The sequence below is a fragment of the Staurois parvus genome, unplaced genomic scaffold, assembly GCF_062004578.1.
Source record: "Staurois parvus isolate SC_StPar_1 unplaced genomic scaffold, SC_StPar_1.0 ptg000264l, whole genome shotgun sequence".
Taxonomy (NCBI): domain Eukaryota; kingdom Metazoa; phylum Chordata; class Amphibia; order Anura; family Ranidae; genus Staurois; species Staurois parvus.
Genome location: NW_028318060.1, coordinates 3,558,936 through 3,578,152, shown reverse-complemented (window position 1 = coordinate 3,578,152; position 19,217 = coordinate 3,558,936). Strand labels below are relative to the sequence as shown.

Sequence of the window (19,217 nt, the reverse complement as noted above, 5' to 3'; positions counted from 1 at the left end):
GAACTTATAAAGAATATGGGAGCCATATATATAATAAGGTGGCTCCCAGATATCCAAATCTCAGGGGAAGGAGTACAAGGGTACATTTGCATTAAATGCAAATAAACACATCGCACCATTTAATGTCCTTCTAGTGTCAGAGGTTATATAATATTATAAAATTTATGTTGGCTACCAGTAATTAAGGCAGAGCAAGATACACATTTTTGCATACATGTGCACTATTGTTCTATGCATTAGATCATTGGTAAAAACCTACTATGTGGTTCTTTGAACTCCTTTAATAAAACAGTAAAATATGCACATTAGAAATTATACAACAATGGTCAGCACATCATTAATTCAAATTAATTTGAAACAACAGTAATTAATTACAATTTTAACATAGCATAGCCTATGCAATCTAAAGAAAACCTGTCAACATTTGTAAACTTTTAAGCTAAAAAAAGTGCCAACTTGGAGCAGAAAGAAAAAAATCTTATATTAACTATAAAACCATTGTCTATATGCCCCTCTGATCTTGGTTTCATTCCCTCCAGTGAGCCAATTAGAGTTCCCTTTCTAGTCAGAGTGGCATTTTCATAGAAAATTGGAATAGCTAAAGGGAAACAGTTACAGAGTGCACATGTTTACTAGATTCAGGACATCAAGCTGTTAGTAACATATGAGGATAACAATGGTGCCTGCTCTCAGGTTGAGCTTTTAATTTTAAAAGGTTAAAAGGTTACCAGGTTTGCTTTAATAATATACATCACTAAAATTGTAGTCATGTACAAAAAAGATATAATTATAAGTAGTTTGAGCTTTCATTGTCATTTAATTTTTTTGTGTGATGATTCTGCACTTTTGTTTTAATATTTTTTTTTCTTTTTTCATGAAAATAAATCTGGAGACATGAATGAAATATCAACTTCTTGATGAAGCATGCATCTAATATAAAACTAAAATAATTGGGAATATGCAGAATGAATAACTATAATTGAAGAATATGATTACAGACATTTTGAATCTGCTTACCCTGCTCTGTGTTTGAGCTTTTTATCTAGGATACCATCTCTGGAAACAAGTTTATTAAAGACTAAAATTCCAATTACCATGTTGACCTGTCAACAAAAAGAGGTATTAAACATAAGGATCCTTACATGTCAATATGTTAAACATATAGGATTACATTTTAATTACCAAATATGTTTATCTAAATCATATAAATAATTCCAGATCACATATGAATGCTAGAAAAGATAATATTTATAATAAATTAATTATTATATAGTAAGGCACCATCAAGAGCAATAAAGGGATATAACATCTAGTATTCCAGAGCAGTCTGCCAACAATGAATTCCAGGTGGCTACAAAATGTAAGGATTTACAAATATGCAGATTAGGACCATCTGACATTGCTGTATAATGATCATAGACCCACAAGAAAACAGGTTTTCTTAGCAAATATAATCATTTACTTAAAATCATAGATGCTCCACTGGGCCAATTTTCATTGCTTATTAGTGAATTGTCATAAAAAGTGGTTAAAGGAGAGAATGCGTAATCCTGCAGGATCTGATATGGATTATACTGTTAACATCACACATCTGCACTACCCTGAGATAGGTCTCCTGAAGTAAGGCTGCAGGCTTCCCTGAGGATAGACTGCAAGTTAGAAATGGGGAGTCTTTCTAATGAGTATTCAGGGCTGATTTTGGAAATATAATCCTGTTGAGGGCATCACACATATGATCAGGTACCAATAATTTGCTGAAAAAAAGTACCATTTACTGTTTCCTTAGCTCAGAATTGGTTATTAGTACTGTCAGTGTCAAAGAAATGCAGGTTTCATAATTTAATGCATGTAGGGAAAAATTCACTTTGTTTGTTTTCATGTGAATGTTGTTGATGTGTTGCTTGGCCATTGCAAAGCTCAATCATTGTGCATGTGAAAAAAAAAGAATTAAAAGACATAGCTTTAATAAACACAAAACAAAAACAAAAAAGCAACACCTTTTTTTAAAGGGTCAGCAGAACTGAATGGATTATAAAAGTAAAACAAATTTGCCAAGGAATGATCTTCATATCCAATAATATTAATATTTTTTTAGTGAGATGTGAGGAAGGATAACAGCTCTTAAAACTCTGTGCAAAGAAACAAATAGCTCCCAATAATCCTAGTAGATCAGTAGTTGTTTTAATACTCAGACCAGCCCATCTGGAACCAACAACCATGCCACATTCAAAATCACTTAAATCTCCTTTCTTTCCTATTCTGATGCTCAGTTTGAACTTCCGTAAGTCATCTTCACCACATCTAGATGCCTAAATGCATTGATTTGCTGCCCATGTGATTGGCTGATTAGCGGTTTGTATTACCAAGCAATTGAACAGGTGTACCTAATAAAGTGGATGGCAAGTGTATATTCAAGCAGGCTTGAATGATTGCCCTGCTGCACTGTAATTATAAAATATAAAGAAGGCCTTAAACACTCAATGTAAAATTGCCCTAAGAGAAGTATAGGCATTGCACTGACTTTCCATCTTCTGAAAATATGAGCTGTTACGCTGGCTCACTGGCTTTATTGCCTTAACCAAAGATCCTGAACAAGTCAGAAAAGTCAAAACAAAACAGTCAAAAGTTCTTGTCTGACTACTTAGTTTATTACTAAAAGTATGAAAGCCAGAAGGTCAACACGACAGCAAGGCAACTAGCATTTTCAGACATAGAAGTCAGCAAAGGTAGTTTAAACATTGCTCTCATTGTTTTCTTCTTTTTTTTATCAAAACACTGGGGCAGAATGGTTATTGCTGTGTTGTAACTACAGGTCTACTTCAAAATATTTAACTAATAGAATTTTTGTACTCAGAGAAATGGAAGAGTGGAACAGAGGGATGGAACAACACTATCCGGGTTAAGGTGAAAGGCAGTAATTACTTTTGGTAAGAAGCATGTCCTGGGCCTCAACATCACCTTATCCCTGTGGAAAAGGAGTTTCCTGTAGGATAACAGTAGAGAAAGGAATGTCTCCCATGGAGTCACAGGTAAATGAACAGGGGAAGATACACGGAAGACTCCTGGCAGAAAGGTCTTAATTAGAGATGAGCGAATCGAACTTGGCGAAGTGGAATTCGTTTCGAATATTAGGAAAAATTCGATTCGCACCGAATCCGAATATTAGCAAACTTCGGATGCGCAAATCGAATTTTTCCCGATCGGCCGATTTTCATCCCCTCTACAGCCGGCAAAAGGTGTCCCTGCAGAGAGCTCCGCTATTTCTGACAGTTCTCTGACAGTTCCTTCACATTTACAGCGGTTGAAACATTGTATCTATTTGTTTCCATTTAGGATACAGATGTTTTTATTCGGAAACAAATAGATACAATGTTTCAACCGCTGTAAATGTGAAGGAACTGTCAGAGAACTGTCAGAAATAGCGGAGCTCTCTGCAGATACACTTTTTGCTGTACTGGAATTCTTCTTCTTTTCATTCTTCTTCTTCTTTTCATTCTTCTTCTTCTTCTTCTTTTCATTCTTCTTCTTCTTCTTTTCATTCTTTTCATTCTTCTTTTCATTCTTCTTCTTCTTCTTTTCATTCTTCTTCTTCTTTTCATTCTTCTTCTTCTTCTTTTCATTCTTCTTTTCATTCTTGTCATTCTTCTTTTCATTCTTCTTTTCATTCTTCTTCTCATTCTTCTTTTCATTCTTCTTCTTCTTCTTTTCATTCTTCTTCTTCTTCTTTTCATTCTTCTTTTCATTCTTCTTCTTCTTCTTTTCATTCTTCTTTTCATTCTTCTCATTCTTCTTTTCATTCTTCTTCTCATTCTTCTTTTCATTCTTCTTCTTCTTCTTTTCATTCTTCTTCTTTTCATTCTTCTTTTCATTCTTCTTCTTTTCATTCTTCTTCTTCTTCTTTTCATTCTTCTTCTTCTTTTCATTCTTCTTTTCATTCTTCTTTTCATTCTTCTTCTCATTCTTCTTTTCATTCTTCTTCTTCTTCTTCTTTTCATTCTTCTTCTTCTTCTTTTCATTCTTCTTCTTCTTCTTTTCATTCTTCTTTTCATTCTTCTCATTCTTCTTTTCATTCTTCTTCTTCTTCTTTTCATTCTTCTTTTCATTCTTCTCATTCTTCTTTTCATTCTTCTTTTCATTCTGCTTCTTCTTCTTTTCATTCTTCTTCTTCTTCTTCTTTTCATTCTTCTTTTCATTGTTCTTCTTCTTCTTTTCATTCTTCTTCTTCTTCTTTTCATTCTTCTTCTTTTCATTCTTCTTCTTCTTCTTTTCATTCTTCTCATTCTTCTTTTCATTCTTCTTTTCATTCTTCTTCTCATTCTTCTTTTCATTCTTCTTCTTCTTCTTTTCATTCTTCTCCTTCTTCTTTTCATGCTTCTTTTCATTCTTCTTCTTCTTCTTTTCATTCTTCTTCTTCTTCTTTTCATTCTTCTTTTCATTCTTCTCATTCTTCTTTTCATTCTTCTTTTCATTCTTCTTCTCATTCTTCTTTTCATTCTTCTTCTTCTTCTTTTCATTCTTCTTCTTCTTTTCATTCTTCTTTTCATTCTTCTCATTCTTCTTTTCATTCTTCTTTTCATTCTTCTCATTCTTCTTTTCATTCTTCTTTTCATTCTTCTTTTCATTCTTCTCATTCTTCTTTTCATTCTTCTTTTCATTCTTCTTCTCATTCTTCTTTTCATTTTTCTTCTGTATGAGAATTTTTCAGATTGATTGCCAAGCCTTGATGGTCGACAGAGAACCAAGGCTTGTAGGGTCTTGATGAGAACCTTGCGGAAGTGAACAGTAAAAAAAAAGTTTCCTAACAATCAAAAGTTGGAAGACACAAATATGCTTCTTAACATGAAGAAAATAGTGCTTTGGCCACCAAAAGCATCTAAATGAATAATATCTAAAACAGATCTAAATAGACATTGTCCCTCAAAGACTATGAAGAAAAAATTCTTCTTAGACAAGAATTCTGCAGTCCAGCACTTTGTCTAGTGTGCCCACACATACGTACTGACATGAGATCCATGGGAGAGAAAAACTGTAATGCTTTTAGCGAAACATCAAAGATCAAATGAAAAGCCATTTGTCCTTCCACACTATAGTTAAGGGATCAATTGCAGTATCGGGGTATATCTTCAAAGAAAAATTACCTAGGTGTGGTTTGACAAGGCATAGTAACAAGCAAGTATTTTTAAATTATGTAATGAAGTCCCCGAATAAAAAAACACTTTGTGACATGCTTTAGTATAGAAAAATAGTTGTTGCTGAAATAATTATAAATCAACTTTGCTTATTTGAGTATAATAGCCACAGGTTGAAATCAGTCAAATAGATTCTTCATCCAGTGAGAGCACAGAATTTCCCTGTGTGAACTGGAACTCAGACACTGCCAGCTACAGGAATGTCATAGCAGTACGGATAATGATCTTGTAAGTTGTGCTCCTTAGATGACTGGAGAGACTTTCAGGAGTTTCAATATCTTAATCTAGCAGCACCAACTGATGATTGGAGAAACTTCCAGAAATGCAGGAGTGTTGCAGAGATTACCAGTATACTAAATAAACTTGGAAAATCTGCACTCGTTCACTGACCAGAGAGATCTCCAAGATTTCAGTGTGTGGCATGAGCCTACCCGCATCTGTTGATAGGAAAAAATTCCTCCAAGCAAACAGAAAACATCAGAGCTAAAGAAACATGTCTATTCTCCTGAGGACACTAGCAGAAAATGAGGCATGTTGGTTGTGGGCAGGGTTATCCTATACTGGCCAACAGCCTTTTTGTTGTCAGTCTTCCTGTCCTTCTGAATAAGCGAGAATGTAAAATTATTTTAGGGTTGCTTATTTCCTATGCAACATTTTGCTTCAATGCATTTCGAAAGTGTAATTATTTTACAGAAATGTAAATTTATATTTGCATGTATTTGTTTTGCCAATACTTTTCGACAGTTTGGTGCAATAATGCTCCAGCAATTCCTCCTTATTAACATTTGCTAGAAAGGAAATGTTCATAATTCATTATATTGTTTTTTTTACCCAGCAATGACATTGGTTAATAGTCAGTTCCCTGTTGCCATCTGCAAGAACACTCCACTACACGCTGTGTTAATAGACACCTTTTGAGTGATATTGGCATTCATCAAGTGAAATATTGCTTTTGCATATTGATGGTTCCAGTGTTTTGCCTAATTTAGTTATGTCACTACGCAAGCAAAGCTATTGAAATTCATTGCCCATGTCCAACAACCTTAGTTACTAGACATAAAGATAGGTGTATTGCATTAAAAGTGTTTATGTCAGCATAAATAGGTACAAAAATACATCCTATTTAAAAATAACGCAAGCAACATGAATTTCCAGGACAAGACATTCTCTTTTTTTTATTGTATGGGGTTCTTTTCTACTCCCATATTCTCACTAGTCCACAGAGCTATAATTTAGTAATTAGATTTTGAATTAACACTTTAACCTCAATCTAAACAAAACCTTTTTAATAGTTTTTATGTAGCACCTTTCCTATACATTCAAACAGATAACTATTTTGTGTTCGTAGTAATCCCCTAATAATTTGCTTTACCAAACTGGAAGGCTGGCCATCAGTTTCAGTATTTCTATGCATGAGCTTCATTTGCCACACATTACCACACACATTTAAAAGACTCTAGTAAAAAATATGTTTGACTTATTGATTTTAAGAGCTAAGACATCATATGCATGCAAAATAAGTATGTATTTACCAAAACAACAGCAGCAGCAGGACCAACAAAGGCATACAGCAGTCCACCTTCAAGTGACAGCCAGCAACTGAAAATGAAGTTTAAAAAAGAAAATCCTGTGATTTCCATAAAAGCTGAAATACTCATTAGTATAGTTAGCTATATCTCAGAGACATCTAATAAATGACCAATGCAGGTACCTTACAAAATATAAGAGCAAATGTTGAATTATAAATACATTTTTGCTCCTCCCTTCTATCTACAATTTTCATCACAGGGAAAAGAAATTAAAAAATCATACCTGAGATGCAGCAAATTGCTTAGTCTGCCCAGAACCTGACAATTTTTACATGCCCTCATTCCTAAGTACTCCTCCTCTCCTCCAAAGAAGATGAGTATCACTCAAGCAAGCTCTGTGGCAGCTCCAGTTGCGCTGACAAACACAAGTGAACAGGCTGCAGATTACACAGTGCAGAGCCAGTGAGCACTGTGGCCCTGGAGGGGTTGGGTAATTTTCTGCATCTGAGGAACGATCCCTTATGCCTACCTGAGGTGAGGAGGTTGGAAGGCACAAGGTAGAGCAAAAGTGCATTTAGACTGTAAAAGTCACAGTACCCATCTAGCTAGGATAATGGCTATGGCTTTACATTGTAAATATTAATTGACTTAAATAAAAAATGCATGTAGCATTATTTTTTAGTATTGGCCAGATTTTTAGAAAAATACATAAATAAGAGATTGTTGATGTGGATTCCTGCATCACTAACTGTGCTGAAAATAAACATACTGTTCCAACAATACATATACAGTATATAGGCAACTGAATAGCGTACCAAACTCAGTACAAAGCATCTGCATACTTTGCTAATCAGTAAGGATGAGCTGGTGTTCAGGCAAACTTAAGTTCATTGTTTCTAATCAGATATTTTTCTCTGATTTTAGATTAATTAATAATCTCCAATGTACAGTATAGGAGTGCTGCTTGTATCCTGGTAGTACATGGGAGCTCAATTTCAGCAACTGTTCTGGCTGCTGTAATGAAGTCAAAAGTGATTAGGCCTCTAGTGGAAGCCCACCCCTTTCATAACAGGGTCAATTTGCAAAGTCACATTGATTCATACCCCAATTACCACAGCTATTTATATAAGTTCGCTTCAGTTGGTAAAGTGAAGTGAATTAGTATATGTTCAATATAGCTACTGTATAAATAATAAAGTTAATAACTAAGTCACAAAACTTACTAGTGTGGAGTTCCATATCCCTTTGCTTTGGTAAAGCCCATTGATATGGCCACAACTAATGCTGGCAAGCCTAAAAAAAAATACAATGTCATCATAAAATAGCTTCTCTCCACAGTTTTTTAATTTATTGTTTCTTTAGACATTGGAAAATATTTATCATACACCATCATATTATAATCAAGATATTTAGTAAATATGATTCCAGTTGAAACATTTTCTTTAGTATTGGACAGAAAAGTTAGATTTTTCATTGTTATTTCTGCATTCTTGTTCCTGATGCAAACATTTCTCCACATTTCCTACACCAGCTCTATGTCAATTAGACAAAAAAACAGGGGCTTATAAGCAGTGACATTCATTAATCACTTGCCGACCAGCCACTGTACATATACTTCAGAAGACTGGCACCTGCAGAAAAAATTGTGTACATGTATGTGATTTTGTCTGCAACTGCTGGACACAGTTGAATGCAGATCCCGGTACTCAGGGATTGCAATGTGGTCACTTGATCTTGATCCCTTTTTAAAAATAGGCACCACATTTGCCAATCCAGTGGTACTATGCCAGTCATTAAAGAGTCCCTAAGAGTTAGAAACAATGGCTTTGAAATGACAGAGCTCAATTCTTTAAGGACCCGTGGGTATATGCCATCCAGTCCAGGTGCTTTATTTACCTTTATTCTGTCTGCAGCCCTGGTTCACACTAATACGATGCAAAATTCACAGCATTTTCTGTGCGAATTCCACACAGCATCAGAATCGCACCCCATTCATGCAAATGGCTGCGGGTGTGTATGTTAAATTAACATCACCCCGAACGCAGTTCGCAAAACGTGGTGCGATGTGCAGGATCAGATCATATAGGTGTGAGTACCCATGCGATCTGATTCTAGTGCAGACCAAAAAAAGGGTCCTGCACGTTTTTGGTGCGGTTGCAGTACAATTAGAGCCATACAATCGCACCGCACAAAAAAAACGCATGTGATTTGCACAGGAATTCGTTGCGGTTCTTGCGCGAATCACATGCGATATACTGCACCGCATATATGTGAACCCAGGCTAAATATTTCTGGATCATATCAATTGTGAGCCAATGTGGATCATCTGGGGCTGTGTCAATACCATGCCCATTATGGGCAAGAGCTTCGCCATGCTCCTTTGTATACACAGAGCTGAATAAGTTATTTAATAAATTTTCCTTCTCTTTGTCCCCAGTCACCCACTCCAGATTATTTTGTAAATGGCCTACATGCTCAGACCTGACCTTTTTACTATTAAAATATTTGAATTATTTTTTGGCACTTGTCCTGCTATCTTTTGCAATCTGTTATTCATTTTCAATTTTTGCTGCCTTGATTTCCTGTTTACATATTCTGTTATATTCTTTGTGATGTTTAAACGATGATAGGATTCCTTCATTTTTATATTTTATAAAAGCTATTCTCTTAATATTTATAGCTTTTTAACTTTGGCTGTAAGCCAAAGTTAATTCGTGCCCACTCATTGCGTATTGTTGCTATGAGAAACTACAATTCCCATCATGTAGCGGGAATTGAAATTGTGAATTGAAGGTAACGTGAGTTGGACTCTTGCATAACATACTGTAACTTGCCTATTCTTTACATGCTGGCGTGGATGGGGGCATGATAGAACAGAAGACTTATGACCTGTCAGTCAAACCATTAGGTCATGGTGGGTGGGACAAAAATTTGTAGAAAAGTTGTATTTATATATTTAATATTAATAAAACATAATTTAAAAAATTGGATTTATTTAAAGGTACACATCTAATTAACCTTTTAATCATCTATGTTAAAGCCCAAGTGAAGTTTCAGTTTAAATTAGCTAAATATATTTCAGGTGCATCAAACTATATGGTGTCAGTTAACTTTCTTATGAAAGCAGCCACAGTCTGAGTGGAAAACAGAGAGAGGCTTTTATGTTCAGACTGTGGCTGCTTTGTAAAGAAAACAAACTGTAGGTATTTACACATCTTTTGGTTTGATGCACCTGCAATGTCTTTAACTGATTTCAATTAAACATTTAGATGGGCTTTAAAACAATAAACACTTTGCAAAAATATATTAATTACCTGAGTTTACTGCTAACATTCATTTTAGAAAATGTACTGCAAAGAATTGTTAGCAGCTCCCATAGTTTTACATGGGAATATCAGGGGCATAGGTGTGACCATTCCCAAATGTTGAAGTCATAACAAATACCTGCTTAATAACAATATAGAGAGATTGGAGGCCCTCACATAAATGTGTGATTGACCTTTTACATATGTCTGAATATAGAATTATTTATGAAACAAATTGTAAGGTGACCAACGTGCTTATGAATTAGTTACAAATGCATTTTTAATAATGATCTAGCTATATGATGCATTGTATTAAATGATATATGAGCAGTGCAGAGGTGGCCATCTATTTGCCAGAAATGAATAATTTATGGTGCAGTGTATTTTTCAAATGCTGTTAGATTTCTGCACTGGATAAATTATATAGAGGTTGCTAGGTTACAACTATTATTTTTTTATTTTTATACAAAGCCTCAATGTAAACTAGATCGCAGTCATTTTCCCATGTCTTTTTACTTAATAGCATGTAAATATTTCTTTTTAATTGCTGAACCAAGAAAAGCAAGTGTGCATTTGGGCAGGTGGTTTACATGACCTACTACTGTATATCTGTTCAACTGCAGAAGACATGTAGTCAACTCATGTGAGCTTCAAAATGGAGGTTTATTGACCTTCAGTAGTATTTTATCCAGCAAATTGAGTACATTTATTTTGAGCTTGGTGTGATGTAATCAATATAATCAGCAGGTCAGAATGATATTGCAGTTTTCTATTATGTGTGTGATCCTGCAGTCTTTCATTTTGTTAGAAAACACAAAGGTGGATAATAGAGAATCCAGGAAGTCTCACGGCTGAAAAGCACAGTTCAAAACCTTGAGATTATAATATTGAATACTGAAAGCAAACAGCAAACAAACATTTTTTACATGAAACACAGTTACTTACACAAACCAGAAGGTGTGCATATTCAACATATTATGACTTTATTAAAAAAGTGAGAAGGGGAAATGGAAAAGGCATAGCCAAATCTGTGTTACATATATCATTCAATATTTTAAACTGGATTTGAACTCAAAAACTGAAGATTTGCTATGTTATAAGATCTAAAATGTTAATTGTGCCTAAGCAATACCTTGATAAATGTCTTGTTACTTTTCAGTCTGGTTCTTTCAGTGCAGTGTGGAATCTAGGGCACTGTATTCCTGACTGCTATTCTCATGGGAACTGGAGTAAAATCTGATGATGCCACTACTGGGCTGCTCATTTGTCTCCTTGCTGGAGAGTAAGCTGCAATGCAAAGCTCTTGCTGCTTCATTTATTCTATGGATTTGTTGCAGCAGATTCAGATCACCAGTCATTAGAGGGTGGCTGGAGGGGTATTTAAACTAGGATCGAGGGGGGAGGGAGAATTAGATTGTAATGGGGCAGACAGATCAGAAAGGGGTCAGTCCTCGTTGGTGGGTGGAATGGGGAAAGATGGGGAGAGGGCTATGGCAGGTAATAAGAATGTTCCCTTGTTGCAAACAGCCATTGGAATTGGTACCATTTGTAGAAAAATAAAAAACATGCAATATACGTGTGCAAAAGGTGTCAATGTATTAAAGTGTTTTTTCACCAATGCCAGAAGTCTGCCAAGCAAAATGAGTGAGTTTGGTACATGACGAGAATTAATCTTGGCTTCATACTTCACATGACTTGGCTATTAATATTCCTGGCTATGTTCTCTTTCAGAGAGACAGGGTAAAAAGGAAAGGTGGTGGTGTCTTTCTCTATGTGAAAGGTGATCGCAAAGCAAGTGTGAAAGAGGACCTAGTTGATGGAGAATCTGATGAGGCTGAAGCTACAGGCCACCCAGTGTTAATGAGCAGGTGGAGACTCAGCTCCTTGCACAGATTGAAAGGGCTGCAAGGCCTGGGACAGTGATAATAATGGGGGATTTTAACTACCCAGAAATTGATTGGAGTAATGGCACTGCAGAAACAGGCAAACATTTATAAACCTTGTACAGGACAATTTTATGGTACAGTTCATAGAGGCCCCAACTAGGAATGATGCTCAGCTGGACCTGGTAATCTCAAACCATACAGAGCTTATTACTAATGTCCATATAAAAGAACATCTGGGTAGCAGTGACCATAATATGATTTCATTTATCATTACCTGTAAACAACAAGCACATACGGGAAAAATAAAAACACTCAACTTTAAGAGAGCTAATTTTCCAAGGTTGAGAGCTGCTCTCCAAGACTTAAACTGGGAGGGAATATTGGCATTGATTAACAAAAATATCCACATGGGCAACAAGTTTAAAAGGCTATAAATGAAACCTACAGTATGTGGCTTACGGCAAAAGTTAAAAAGCTATAAAAAAAAAAAGAGCTTTTATAAAATATAAAAATGAAGGAATCCTATCATCGTTAAAAAATAACAGTATATAACAGAATATGTAAACAGGAAATCAAGGCAGCAACAATTGAAAATGAAAGACAGATTGCAAAAGATAGCAGGACAAAACCCAAAACATAATTCAAATATATTAATAGTAAAAAGGTTCCGTCTGAGAATGTAGGCTCTTTACAAAATAATCTGGAGTGGGTGACTGGGGACAAAGAGAAGGCAAATTTATTAAATACCTTCTTCAGCTCTGTGAATACAAAGGAGCATGGGGGAGCTCTTGTCCATAATGGGCATGGTATTGACACAGCCCCAGATGATCCACAATTGACATGATCCAGAAATATTTAGCCTGGGTTTACATATATGCAGTGCAGTATATTGTATGTGATTCGCACAGAAACCGCACCGCATTTCTGTGCAAATCACATGCAATTTGTGTGCGGTGCGATTGGAGCTATACATTTTGCATGGCTCTAATTGCACTGCACCTGCACCAAAAATGTGCAGGACCCTTTTTTTGGTCTGCACTAGATTCGGATCACATGGGTATTCACACCTGCACATTACACCGCGTTTTGCGAACCGCTTTCGGGGTGTTGTTAACTTAACATACACACCCGCAGCGGTTCGCATGAACGGGGTGCGATTCTGATGCGGTGCGGAATTCACACAGAAAATGCAGCAAATTCCACACTGCATCAATGTGAACCAGGGCTACAGACATAATAAAGGGGAATAAAGCACCTGGACCAGATAGCACCCACAGGTCCTTAAAGAATTTCATTTCAAAGCCATTGTTTCTAATTTTTAGGGAGTCTTTAATGACTGGCATAGTACCACTGAATTGGCAAATGTGGTGCCTATATTTAAAAAGGGATCAAGATCTTTATCAATTAATTATAGACCTGTTAGTTTAACATTTATAGTTGGGAAGATACTGGAAAGTTTAATAAAAGACCACAGGGATGAGTTTTTGCTGGAAAAAATATTTGAAGCAACAGACAGCATGGATTCATGAAAGACAGAAGCTGTCAAACAAATCTGATCTCTTTTTATCAGGAGATGACCGTGGACAGAGGGATGGCTGTGAACGTGATATACTTGGATTTTGCAAAAGCATTTGACACAGTTCCCCACACATGGCTAATGTGTAAGGTTAGGTCTACAGGCTTGGAAAAATCAGTACGTAAATGGATAGAAAACTGGTTAAAATTCATACTCTGAATGGTCTAGGGTTGTTAGTGGTGTACCCCAAGGTTTAGTGTTGGGACCCTTATGTTGAATTTATTCTCTCTTGAGAAGAAGGGATTAAGGGGGGAAATGATCAACATTTATAAATACATCAGAGGTTCATATAGTGAACATCTCGTTATATAGTGTGGAGTTATTCACCCTGAGCTCATCACAAAGCACAAGGGGACATCTTTATATCTGGAGGAAAAGAGATTTAATCTCCAAACAGAGGTGGACTGACAACTCATGGGGCCCCCGGGTAATAGGGGATCATCGGGCCCCTGTGTCCTTGCCCAAACTCAAAAAATGCCTATGAAAAAGGTACCAGGGACATCTTATGGGGCCCCCTACTGACCCCAGGCCCTCGGGCAGTGCCCGAGTTTCCAAATGGTCAGTCCACCCCTGTCTCCAAATACGGAAAGGTTTCTTCACAGTAAGAGCTGTGAAAATGTGGAATAGACTGCCTCAAGAGTTGGTTCTGGCCAGCTCAGTAGATAGCTTAAAAAAAGGCCTGGATTCTTTCCAAGATGCACATAATATAACTGGATACTAACATTTATAGGTAAGGTTGATCCAGTGAATATCTGATTGCCTCTCGGGGGATAAGGAAGGAATTTTTGCCCTGCAGGAGCAAATTGGATCATGCTTTGCTGGATTTTTGCCTTCCTCTGGATGAACTGTGGGTATAGGATTATGACTTTTTTTTTAAGGTTGAACTAGATGGACGTTTGTCTTTTTTCAGCCAGGCTAACTATGTAACTATGTAGCTTTGACATGAGGAAGCAAAATCCTGGCTATACCAAGAATGCTGCTTTCACATAGAGACAAAAGCATAGTAAGTCAATAAAGGAGAAAAGATAAGCTTCAGGGAAACCAAAGGCAATTCAGGTGACTAATCCTTTTTTCTCTGCCAGACATTTGTTGGGCTTCCACAGTGCACATGCTCTTTAAGATATATTTTCTCCTATGCATTAGAAACAAATGATTGCTATGCTCTTATTGGTTGATATGGACAACACTTTCAGTGACCATTTTACTATATAAGAAATTCCATACACTGTAGGGCAGCACTTTCATTTGTTGGCCCGGGCTGGACACCTGAGAGCAATTAAAACTAAGAATACTATCTACGTGTACTTTGCATGTTTTCCCTGTGTTAACATGGATTAATTCCATGTGCTCCAGGTTAAAAAAAAAGCAACACATTTGTAGGTTTGCTGTCTTTAAACGACTGAACTAGAAACTCAAACTCAAATTCTAAACTCAATTTGCAAATGTAGTGATATAAATGATTCAATACCTATACTAGATTATGATGGCGCTCTATAAAGGAATGAAAACAAAATCATCAAATAAATAAATTATAGTTTAAAAAACCACCACAGTATAGATTATGGCTGGTCAGTATAATTTTTAAAGCAATGTAACAAATATACCTGATATTCTATATCACACATTGAAAATGATGGCACAACAGATACTTGACAATTTTATATAAAAACTCACCCCAGCCAAGGCACAAAAAACGTTTTCTTATAACCCTTGTTCTAATTTTCCCAGTCACTGCCATATATGACTGCCAGGCTTCTGTCAAAACCCAGCAAAATGATGCCAGAAAGAAGAAATGGAGGAAGGCAGTAGTCATGGTACAGATACCCTGAGGAATAGAAAAAAAATGTATTCACCAATACTAAAAATATATCAATAAGGGTTATCAACTCAATATATATACAGCAGTTACAATTAACTTTCCACTTTTGTACACATGTGCAAAATATATGCAGTATTTTCAAATTCATATTTGAATCAGTTCACAGTCTCAAAGAGCACATGTTTTTCAATACTTCTAAAAGCGATTAAGATTAGTTTCCATTAGCTACCAAACCAAATACCATTTTTTTCCAATTGCTATTATAAGTTAAAAATGAAAAAATTGGCACAATGGATTACGTAAATACATAAAAAACAGAAAAAGAAACAATTTAGAGTCTATTTAAAAAGGAATGTTTGCTGGACATTAATCCATTTGAATTTAACAGCCCTCAGCTATCATTTTTAAATATGTTGGCTCTGAGGAAGAGGCTGAGTCCTCAAAACTCGTTAGCCAGTTGGAAGTCCAGGGTTCCATTTTTGAACTTATATGCAGTGTGAATTCGACACCGCTGTTTGGTGTGATGTGTATTTGTCCTCTATGTCAATTGTGAGTATCATACTTACTTTTTATCCTCTTAATAAATATTTTTTACGATAATGCACTAGGTTGGAGCACCCTCTGTTTGTTTTCTTTGTATCTACTGACTTTGGACTACCCTGGTCCGTTGAGGTCAGCAAGGAGTGCATATTCCAGGACATCTGAATTGTTACCATAGCCTTTGCTCAGTCCATCCCCAACGCAGGAGTACAGAGTTTGCTATTTTTAAATATGTGTAATGAGGAAACTGATGGACAAATCTGGCTTAATTTTAAGTGTAACAGGCAAATCATATTGTTATTGTAATTTATTATGTTGTATGTTGATGGGTGAACTATGTTTAAATTTATATGTGAGAGAATCATGTTTGTAATTAGAATAGTTTTATGCTGATGGAGAGATGGGAGAATTATCTTTAAAAATGATAGGTGAATAGGGTGATAGCCAAATGCTGTGAAATGTAGATGGACACATGTCGATCAAAGATTTACTATGTAATTCACACAGCAAATCTTTTATAAACACAACCCTTAATATGTAAGTGTTTGCTGAAATTCTTGATGTATCCCATGTGTGTGCCCTGTTGTACCAAGGAATGTATTGATGGTGTCAATATCAGACCAACTTGTAGATTTTAAATTTTTTAAAACTGTTTCACAAGATTTCTTGCATGTCCAGGAATTTTTCTAAGTTTACCATCAAAACCCCTCTCTCTCCCACCCCAAAGCATATCCCAGAATTATATTTTCTTTGAAAAAACTTTTATTACTCTTTGTGAAATCATCATCAGACTTTCAGGAGAGTCAAGGTAATTTCCTATGGATGTAGGTATGCCCCTATATCTATATCTCTGAACTGCTCAATCCTTACTGGCAGATAGATAAAGAAATCAATATATGCACATGAGGTCTTGAGATGAGGTAAAGTTCTAATGTCTCAGCATAAACTTCAAGTTTGCGTTAGATAGTTTGACCTGAACTCTAGCTGTTTAAGGTTCCCCAAATGGGTAAACTAAATGGCCATTTTTGGCTCATTCACCCAACTGACATCTGGCTGCTGCCACTAAATGTATGAATTCCTTGGCAACCCACAGGCTTTATTCACATATGTAACAGGATAAGGTTCTGGTAAGGCTTTTGGAGAGGGCTCTGCTTCTTTTTTTTGTTGCTGTTGTTTTTATTATGTGGACTTCCCTTTTAAAACGTATACCAGACCCTTTTCCAGGTATGTGGCCTGGGTGGTTATGAAAGGAGGAAAAAAAAAACAGAGTGGTAGTCCCCTTACAATTTATACCAGACTTTCACCAGTATAAGGATTTGGTACAATTCAGATGGGGACACACAAATAAAACAAAAAAAATGGCTGGGACTTCCTATGAATCCATACCAGACCCTTTGGGGTTATGCTCTCAACCCAAACAGAAAGTTAGAGACACACAGAATTAGCCGCTTGGACTTTAACAGAATAATCACGAAATGGTTTGGCCAACACAATAAAGTACAAAGCTGTACTAGTACTTTTAAGCTGGCAATAACATAGCATAGGACCAAACACTTGCATCTAATTTGCTATGAAGGTGCCAGTTTATTTTGCTGGTGTGTTCAGTTAGTAATAGTGAAAAGTGGGGGCATGTTATTATTTTTTTTATAAAATAATAACATACAAATTAAAAATACACAAATTAATTAATAAATAAAAAACAGTTTATTTAAAACTGCCAAACTAGGACTGTGGGAGTGGATTGTTCAGCTCTAGTTATCATCATCATGAAAATCTTACCATCGGTATTGATAATAATTTCTAAATTATGAACATAGCTATGTCTAATGACTTAACACTTTCCTTCTTTTTACACTTCCATTTGTTACAAAAGTCTTTTTTCTAACATGATAATCACAAATAACAGATATAATTTGATGCAATTTTATGCTTATGTTATAAGTGATTTTATAGTACATTTTTACATCACATACTTTTCAAATACTAAAATATTGTAGCTTCATTTACCTTCACCGATTTGTGTCTTTGCTATTACTATTTTATGTTATGTGTAAAATGTAACTCCACCCTTTGGGCAAAAAGATTCAAATAAAATAAATTGCATATGGATACATCACATAACATCCTTGCTTAAGTGCTTCCCGCCTGGCCTATTATAATTTAATAGCTAGGCAGGGCCTCTCTCATTCTGGGTGGATGTAAATTTTTTTCCTGAAAATTTTAGTTTGATAAACCACTGCACAAATATTATGTAACTTAAAAAACTGCAACAGCCACCATTCTATTCTCCAGGGCCTTTGCATTCATCAAATTTATAATGTTTGGGGATGAAAATTATTTTCAAAAAAAAAATTTTTGATTTTAATATTTATGTGAGAAATGTCAGATTTGGCCTGGGTGGCAAGTGGTTCTCCCCAACCGCATAATGCATGGCCACGGTGGCAGGGCTCACTGACTCCGACAGCTCTCAATCATGGCTACTAAACAGAAGTAAGCATGATGTACTCTTGATCATGTGATCACTGTAAGACCAATCACAGGGGTCATATGATGGGGAAGTCTCTCCTCCTCTTGGCTTTAAAAGTGATTTCAAGGGCCACAAACAAGCATTGGAATGGGGTTTTGAAAATTATATTACAGATTCTTGCCTTTGTTCTAGAGATATTGAAAAGACCCACTGCCTATTACCTGCTGAAAATGTTTAGAATAAAAGATTGTAAACTCAGTGATCCTTGTAGCAACCCAATGACTGGCAACTATAGGCACATTTTAAAAAAATAAACAAAAATAAAAATGACTAGTTATGACCTCAAGCAGGATTAGTGTTTTTTTGTGTTATAAGTGTATATATTAAATCATAAGGTCAAAAGCACATGGACGACTCTTTTATTCAAACAAAAACATATAAAAAACAACAATACACCACATTCCACAGATCTCATATTGTGCTCCCTCCAAGGGTTACCAATGATTGCCAACTGTGTAAACATGTATAAAGGCATCAGATTTTTTTTCCCATAAAGACCATAAGTGCTTAGCATTTGAACTTCAAGTATTGATAGCTTTGAGTCCTCCTCAAAAGGATAATCCTTGTGTTATAAACTTGTGCCACTCAGGAAGAGATATAAGGAGTTGAATGATGGTTTAAGCCCCATGTAGAGATAATGGTATGTAGTCCAGAAGAAAATATCCTGTGAACGCTATAGTTAGAACTGACCTCCCTCTTACACTGAATTATTGGCCAAGTAAATCTTGTTGGGGGTAACCATTAAAAAGTCCCAAACAGAACGCCAGACTGGATGTAGTCCAGAGGAGGAAACAGATTGTGTGGAACAATATGTTAAAGTAATATCTTCACCTCCCTCTGGTGCCT

At 35.9% G+C, this 19,217-nt stretch overlaps 1 protein-coding gene across 4 annotated transcripts in view; it reads right to left on the bottom strand.

Annotated features, from left to right (window-relative positions):
* Positions 1-19,217, bottom strand: part of ADGRB3 (adhesion G protein-coupled receptor B3) — a 1,107,867-nt gene that overhangs the window by 107,796 nt on the left and 980,854 nt on the right. For all 4 annotated transcript variants that reach the window (XM_089681322.1, XM_089681321.1, XM_089681323.1 and 1 more), the window contains 4 exons: positions 15,160-15,310; positions 7,942-8,011; positions 6,722-6,788; positions 1,018-1,103 (listed from right to left, as the gene is read on the bottom strand). In XM_089681322.1, coding sequence (XP_089537448.1) covers positions 1,018-1,103; positions 6,722-6,788; positions 7,942-8,011; positions 15,160-15,310 — 374 coding nt within the window. The remainder of the gene's footprint in view (positions 1-1,017; positions 1,104-6,721; positions 6,789-7,941; positions 8,012-15,159; positions 15,311-19,217) is intronic.